General features: G+C 55.1%; 1 protein-coding gene across 1 annotated transcript; it reads left to right on the forward strand.

Moving 5' to 3' along the window:
• The first annotated feature begins 2,180 nt into the window (after positions 1 to 2,180).
• On the forward strand, positions 2,181 to 5,353 carry SP8 (Sp8 transcription factor). Its single transcript, XM_042801984.1, has 2 exons — positions 2,181 to 2,354; positions 3,469 to 5,353. The coding sequence occupies exons 1-2, from the start codon at positions 2,334 to 2,336 to the stop codon at positions 4,966 to 4,968; spliced, it is 1,521 nt and encodes a 506-aa protein (XP_042657918.1). The 5' UTR covers positions 2,181 to 2,333; the 3' UTR covers positions 4,969 to 5,353.
• Positions 5,354 to 8,016: the final 2,663 nt, after the last annotated feature.

Genomic DNA, 8,016 nt, shown 5'->3' on the forward strand with positions numbered 1-8,016 from the left:
AATTAATTTCGGGAAAACCTCTCCTTGCTGGCTCCCCCCCACCCCCCGCCCCCACCTGCATATTATGTTGATGTACTGCACCCTTAAGTGCAGTGGTCAATAACGCAAATGCAAACAAAATTGTAAGCTTCCTTAAATCCTTTGCCCAGCAGGCAATGTATACAAAGGGGGAAGGTTACAGATGTTTCCGTGGCGAATTCAGAAAAGATCAGCTCACCACTCTCAAAGTTCAGAAGCTGCTGCTTTTCCAGTTTCAGGGAAATTATCAGAGTAGCAGGAGGATGTCACTGACAGGAGTTTTGTGATTTCTATTCGGTTCTGATGTATTTGCCTTTTTTTCCTCCCTCTCTGTTGAGTTCCCTTGTAAAGACTCCCACGACTATTTTTACAATGAATTTTTCATAATTTCCAACACGGTGCTTTTAAAGGAAAAGCTCACTGAAAATTAAGGACTTTCGGCCCGAAATCGAAAGAGTTAGGGCAAGCATCGGAACAAACCAACCTACAAAAGATCAAGAAAGGACATGTTTCGTCTGGGCAGACAAGTGCAGACAAAATACGGATGCGAATGGAAGACCCACCCGGCGAGGCTCTCCTAAAAAGAGATACATCACTAACGCCTTCTCCTTCCCCGGTGGATGGCAAAGTGTCTCAGACTTTCTGGGGCTGAAAGGAATGCGTGTCGATCTTTTTACCTAACCTGGCACACCACAAAATGCGATTTTCTGTTCCTCTAAAATATAATGCTCGCGATGCTTGTTTTGCTCTTACGCCTTCTAATCTGTGTCTTAATAGTTCCTCCCCACCTCCAGCAGATAAAGGAAGTAGAGATAAAAAGTTAATAAGCATTCATACAAGGGTGTATCTCTGGGAAATGTTCTTCCCCTCTTCGCGGGTGATAGTATTGATTAAATTAAACCCGAAATTTAAACAAGTGTGCGTTAGGTCTGTAAAATGAATATCATTATAGAAGGAGACCAAAGCAATGAAGTTAATTCTTTTTTATTTGTTAAACGGAGTTCCCTCCTTCCCCCACCCCTTCCTCCTTCTGGGCTGGCCTGTCACGCCTTCTCAACAGGCTAAAATCATTCAGAGCAGCTCGCGGAGAGAAACGCGACATTTATGGTAACCGTCAGCCTTCAGAGAAAGAAAGCAGTTCATTAATTTACTTCACTCTTACTTCGAAGTATGATAATGTACGTTACCCCCTTGATCAATAGATATGATGTACAGTCAATATCCCCACGGCACGGAAACGGGTCAAACCCGAGGCCGAGAGATGGAGAAAAACAGCCCCCACGAAGCAAAGCTCCGTGAGGACAAAACCCGCGGGAGTGAGGGAGCACCTGGGGGAGCGGGGCCGGGGTGGCCCCAGCGGGCGGCTCCCCCCCCCCTCCCTCCCCCCCCCCTTACTCCCGCCCCCCACCCCGGGGCCACCCTGCGCTGCCTCTTGCCCTTCCCCGCAGCCCCCCCCGGCGCTGGGCGAGGGGCCGAGGGGAGCGGAGCGAGCACCTCCGAGCCCCGGCTGCTCCGGGACGGGGCGGCGGGGCCCGCCGGCAGCCCGCCCCGGCTCTGCCGTGTCCCGGGAGTGGGCTCCGCCGGGGGCGCGCTCTGCAAAGCTCCGGGGCACCGCTCCTGGGGGCGGCTTGGGCCACCCCGCCGCCAAGAATCACGCCTGAAACGGCGGATTTGCGTCGCCTGAAGTGTTCCCCTACTCCTCCCCACCGCTCGCCCTCCCCCCCCCCCCCCCCCCCCCGCGACAAGTAGCGAAATAAATGGGAGAGGGAGGACTGAGCAGAGGGGAGCGGGGTGAGGGGACCCCGCGGAGAAATGGGATGCTCCCGCCCTCGCCCGCCGTTGCGATAATAATAACAGTAACGCTGAGGAGGTGATGATGATGATGATCTAAAAACCCAAACGAATGTAAACCGCTCAAAAAAAGAACCTGTTGTCAGATTATGCGCACAGGGGGCCGTGGGTGAATGGATAAAGAGTGGCCGGGACGAAGCAGCCCGAAGCCGGGGCGAGGGGCCCCCGCGGGCCGGCACCGGCACCGTGGCCCGCACCGTTCGACGACGTGACTGCGTGAGGTCATCAGCGCCGTCGAGCCCCGCCGCCGGGGCTGATGACCTCACGCAGTCACGTCGTCGAGCGAGGCGGCGGGGCCGGTGATTGGCTGGCGGCGGCTCAGCGGCACTTCAAAGCCGGCGAGGGAGCTACAATTGTGGTGGAATGGGCGGAACTGATCATTGTATTGCACACCTCTAAAAAAAACACTGCCTCTGATTTATCAATATAAAAAAGATCCTCTGAGAGGAGGGCACTTTTGTGTGATGGCAACTTCACTTCTAGGGGTGAGTCTAAGGATTTTTTCTCTTGCTGGTTTAATTGGTTTCTTTTTATTGTCGATTGGAGGGGGTTAAAATAACCCCTGTCTTGACCGGGGCTATCAGTCTCCTCTATTCAGCCTCTTTTTTTTTTTTTTTTTTTTTTTTTTTTTTAAACTTAAGTACAAGTGAGTTTAGGAGAAAAGAAAGAGGGAGAGGGGGAAAAGGGGGCAGAGTCACTTTTCAGTGAGCAGGAAAAGGTTTTAAGGGCATTTGTAGAAACAACCTACAGCGCCTGGGCTGTGCTGTTCCCGTGCCCCCGGAGAAGTGGCCTTTCTTCTTTACATGTGACTGCTGGAAGGAAAAAAACCAAAACAACCCAAACCCAGCACTATCGTTTTTTGTGTGCAATTTCTAATTTGGAACAGATTGTGTTTTTTTTTTTTTTTTTTCTCCCTTTAAAATAACACAGCACGCCGTGTCCAGCAGGTACGTTGAACTTGTGTATACATACATATGTACGTATGTTAAATTTATATTTAATTATCCTTGGTACGTAAATGAGGCTTATTTTAAGGAAGCTTTTTTTTTTTTTTGCTTTTTTTTTTTTTTTTTTTTAAGGAGTAATTTGATAATCCTGCAATTTTATATGTAAGAAAACAGTCTTACCGGCCTGAGGGACGGGGACCGGCCAGGTCCCAGGGAAAAGGAACAGGCTGAAACGTAGCTGCCGCCGTGGCAGGGGCATCTTTAAAGCTACGGTGACAAACGCAACTTTTCCCCCCCCCCCCCCTCTCTTTTTTTCTCCTCTCGTTAACCTTTCCCGAGCTCCTCCGTGGGAGGAGGGTTGGATGGTGGCGCCGGATGGCGCTTGGTGGCAGAGCCGCGGTGCCGGCTCCCGGCGAAGGGATCCTCCCGCGGGAGTCGCGAAACTTTGCGACCAGGGGCCGGGCGGCGGAGCGGCGCGGCGCGGAGCGGGGCCGGGCGGCGGAGCGGCGCGGAGCGGAGCGGGGCCGGGCGGCGGAGCGGCGCGGAGCGGAGCGGAGCGGGGCCGGGCCGGGAGCGGGGCGCGGGGAGGCGGCGGCGGGTCCGCTCCGTCCCTGACGCCGGCGGGGCGGCCCTCTCCCCTCTCTGCCCGCAGGAGGAACCGCGGGTAGGCTCCACGCCGCTGGCCATGCTCGCCGCGACCTGCAACAAGATCGGCAGCCCCAGCCCCTCGCCGTCCGCCCTCTCGGACAGCGCGTCCTCCTTCGGGAAAGGCTTCCACCCCTGGAAACGCTCCTCCTCCTCCTCCTCGTCCTCGGCGGGCAGCTGCGGTGCCGTGGGCTCCGGCCTCCCGGGCTTCGGCGTGGCGGGCGCGGCGCGCAACGGCTCCTCGGCGGCGGCGGCGGCGGCGGCGGCGGCGGCGGCGGCGGCTGCGCTCGTCTCGGACTCGTTCAGCTGCGGCGGCTCGCCGGGCTCCAGCGCCTTCTCCCTCACCTCCAGCAGCGCGGCGGCCGCCAGCTCGCCCTTCGCCAACGACTACTCCGTCTTCCAGGCGCCGGGCAGCGCCGGCGGCGGCGGCGGCGGCGGCGGCGGGGGCGGCGGCGGCGGCGGGGCGGCGGGCCAGGAGGCGGCGGCGCACCAGCCCGTCTTCATCTCCAAGGTGCACACGTCGGTGGAGGGGCTGCAGGGCATCTACCCGCGGGTGGGCATGGCGCACCCCTACGAGTCCTGGTTCAAGCCGTCGCACCCGGGGCTGGGCGCCGGCGAGGTGGGCTCGGCGGGCGCCTCCAGCTGGTGGGACGTCGGGGCCGGCTGGATCGACGTGCAGAGCCCCAACGGGGCGGCCGCGCTGCCCGGCTCGCTGCACCCGGCGGCCGGCGGGCTCCAGACCTCGCTCCACTCGCCGCTGGGCGGCTACAACTCGGATTACTCGGGCCTGGGCCACTCGGCCTTCAGCAGCGGCGCCTCCTCGCACCTCCTCAGCCCCGCCGGGCAGCACCTCATGGACGGATTTAAACCCGTGCTGCCCGGCTCCTACCCGGACTCGGCCCCCTCGCCGCTGGCCGGCGCCGGGGGCTCCATGCTGGGCGGCGGCCCCGCCGCGCCGCTGGCCGCCTCGCCGCGCTCCTCCGCCCGCCGCTACTCGGGCCGCGCCACCTGCGACTGCCCCAACTGCCAGGAGGCCGAGCGGCTGGGGCCGGCGGGGGCCAGCCTGCGGCGCAAGGGGCTGCACAGCTGCCACATCCCCGGCTGCGGCAAGGTCTACGGCAAGACCTCGCACCTGAAGGCGCACCTGCGCTGGCACACGGGCGAGCGGCCCTTCGTCTGCAACTGGCTCTTCTGCGGCAAGCGCTTCACCCGCTCCGACGAGCTGCAGCGGCACCTGCGGACCCACACGGGCGAGAAGCGCTTCGCCTGCCCCGTCTGCAACAAGCGCTTCATGCGCAGCGACCACCTCAGCAAGCACGTCAAGACCCACAGCGGCCCCGGAGGCGCGGGCGGCCCCGGCGGCGGCGGCCCCGGCGGCGGCCCCGGCCCCGGCGGCAAGAAGGGCAGCGACACCGACAGCGAGCACAGCGCGGCCGGCAGCCCGCCCTGCCACTCGCCGGAGCTGCTGCCGCCCCCCGAGCCCGGCCACCGCAACGGCCTGGAGTGACGGGCGGAGGCGCGGGGTACCCCCCACCGTTCCCCCCCCCTCTCCCCCCCCCACCCCCTCCACTCCCCTTCCCGCCTCGCCGCCCCCCGCGCAGCCCCGCGGCGGGGACGCGAACACGTAAGTAGCCGTGCGCGGCGGCGCAGGGACCGCGCTCAGCCTCCGCGCCCGCCCCGCTGCCCGCCCGGAGCCCCCCGACGGGGGCCGGGGAGCGGCGCGGCGAAGGGGCGAGAGCCGCGGCTCCCCGTGGGGCAGCCCCGCGGCCGCCTCCCCTCCCCGCGGAGCCCCCCTCCTTCCCTCCTTCCCTCCCTCCCTCCCTCCCCTCCTCCTCGGGTTGCCTTCAGAGCGGAAAACACCCCCACCCCACCCCCCCCCCGTTCCCTCTCGCCTTCCCGCTGGAAGCCGGCCCGCACCCCACCCGGGAGCGGCGGGCGGGCCGGGGCTGCCCCGCGGGGGGGGCTCCGACGGCAGCGGCCGCCGTCCTTGTCCCCAGACAGCGCCGAGCTGGGACTCAGAACTGCCCTCACCTCCTTAACTGCTCCAAGCCCCTGTGCTCCCCAGGACCGGAGCGGCAGGGTGCTTCCCCTTCTCCCCGCCCTCACCCCCAGCCTTTTTTTTTTTTTTTTTTTTTTTCTTTTTTTTTTTCTTTTTTTTTAATTAATTTTCACAAACCGTTTACCTCCCCGAGTCCAAATTTCATTCTGTTTGCCAGCGCATTTGTATAATTCCCCTTTTGAGTAGGAATCGTGAAATACGCTGAAAATAATTAGGTTGAAAGTCGTATATTTTTTAACTCCAAACAAATGAAGAAGCACCGTGGGTTTCAAGCGAAGCTGTAGTTCCAATGCCAAAAAGGGAGGCCGGGGGAGGGGGGGATAGGAAAATAAAATATTTGTAAAATACGTCTGAACCTATAGGTTTGTACAACTGGGGAATCGTTCTAGATTAGCTAACAATTAAATATAACTCCACCAATGTATCGGTGTGAGGTGCAGTTGTCCAGGAGACGATTTTGTATAGTATTTTTCTTGTAAATTACTTCCAGTAAATATTTGAAAATATATTGAAGTACACTTGAGCTTTTTTTTTTTTTTTTTTAAAAAAAAAAAAATATTTCTTTTCCTGTCATGAGAAAGCGTTATTGTTGCAGTCCTGGTTCACTGCATTCTTTTTCTGGACTCGTTCCTTGAAGTGTACATCAAATCGCACTTCAGGATATAGGTTTTGCTTGAATATTAATTTAGATAGGCATACAACTGTAATTAAGCAAACAATATTTGATAAATGTTGAATGACATTTTAATGGAGCATGTACTTATTTGCATTTGCTGGCAGTTCAGGTATAGTTACAGTGAGAGTTCTCCTATATTTCATAAAGTGGGTTTGCCACAACCCATGTATTAAATAAACTGTCCAAGTGAAACTGAACTAACGTTGGCCTATGTGTATTTCCTGAAAATAATATTGATAAATGTTAATAAACACTCCTGACACTACATTAGCGGTTTGCAATGCTGCAAACTATTTGTCTCATTGTAATGTTGAAATAATTTGGATATTTCACATTGAAATGGAAAGCCCTTCGCTGGAACATTTTAGATTTGCATTTTAAATGCATGAAATGTAATTGATTTTTATCTGTAATATTTTAAATGGTATTAATAAACTCCAGATAAAACATTCTACCTTAGGTCAGCCAATTGTTTTTATTCTTTTTAATTCCATCGTTACAAGCAATGATTTACTCTGAACTCAGATGGTGTGAGTTGTTCTCTAGAGTTTCAGAGAAAAGTGAAAATACAACGAATTCAATCCCGTTTTAAATTGTAGCACCTAATGAGAGCAGCTTTGAGGCATTAAAACGAGTAAGTTGGCATTGTGCTTCGTGCTTTTTATAATGCACTTGTAGGGGAAAGTGAAAGAAAGACATTAGCTTTTTTTTTATTATTATTATTTTTTATTTATTTTTAAAATTATTTTTATGAAACTAACGATATGGTGCCTCTCACAAACCTGACTGTGTACGAGGGGCTGCTTTGTATACACCTCCCCCCTTGGACTTTATTTTTCACATTGCGCCAAATCCATTTTGAAAGGCAGTTTAATAATGAAATGCTAAGGATCATTACTGCTTTAAAAGACAAAAAGTGGTCGTGTCCCCCCCCCCGGCCGGTTTTATTTTTAGGGAAGGTGTTTGTGGCTGGGAGCGATGCTAACTGCCGTAGCAAGCGCTAACTTCTGCAGGTCTCCGGGGTGGGAAACTTCGCGGTTGTGAGTGAAAAATCCCTTCTCGTCCGTGGCATTTTCCCCGCAGGACCGGGGATCTGGGCGATTCCAAGGGCTGCGGGGTGCTGCCAGCCGGCCGGCCCAGCGCCACCGCCCTGCTGTGTCCTTTAAATCTCGTGCACGACTGTCCCTGAACAAGAAAAACACTATTGCGAGGGTTTCTTAGAGCCTGGCGTGTTTTGCAGTTATGGCATTTGCTTAGCGTTTACTAACACTTTCTCTTAACACTTTGATTTTGGGGGGGATGGGGGGAAGGGTTGTTGTGTTTGGAAATCTGGCCTCTTGGGTTACGTAGGGAGGCAATGCTCACTGTTGGGGTACTGAAAAATCAGGGCTAGAGCATGGAATCTACATAGCAGATTTTGTGCGTACATGTAAAGCACATTATTAGTAATAACCTAAACAGCAGGTATTAAAATGCAGAGCTAAAAAGTGCAGACAAGTCAGCTCCAGATGCATTCAAGATTTTGGTTCTCTGCATGGTGTAGGGATTGAAGGGTCTTTTAACGTGCACTGGAAATGGGAGTTGTTCTGGTTGAGTTTCTCTGAGCTGCATTCTGATTTTGCTTCATTACAAATGCACCCATCAGAGGCCTGCAAAGTTTCCTGCTGAATCAAAGCAACAGTTTGTTCTGCACTTTTCCACCCCCTCTTTTTTTTCTCTCCCTTTTTTTTTTTTTTTTTTTTTTTTTTTTTTTTTTTAACACCAAGTAAATGGAGTGGTGTAGCAGCACCTGGTTTCCCTGGTGGGAGCAAGAGGCAGCG

The sequence above is a fragment of the Tyto alba genome, unplaced genomic scaffold (genome assembly GCF_018691265.1).
Source record: "Tyto alba isolate M040663 unplaced genomic scaffold, T.alba_DEE_v4.0 Super-Scaffold_38, whole genome shotgun sequence".
Classification (NCBI taxonomy): Eukaryota; Metazoa; Chordata; class Aves; order Strigiformes; family Tytonidae; genus Tyto; species Tyto alba.

Excerpts from the sequence above, each read along its gene's own strand:
- SP8 (XM_042801984.1), top strand. The coding sequence starts at position 2,334 with ATGGCAACTTCACTTCTAGGG. Across the intron at positions 2,355-3,468 it reads TGGCAACTTCACTTCTAGGG|GAGGAACCGCGGGTAGGCTC; the intron begins GTGAGTCTAAGG and ends CTCTGCCCGCAG.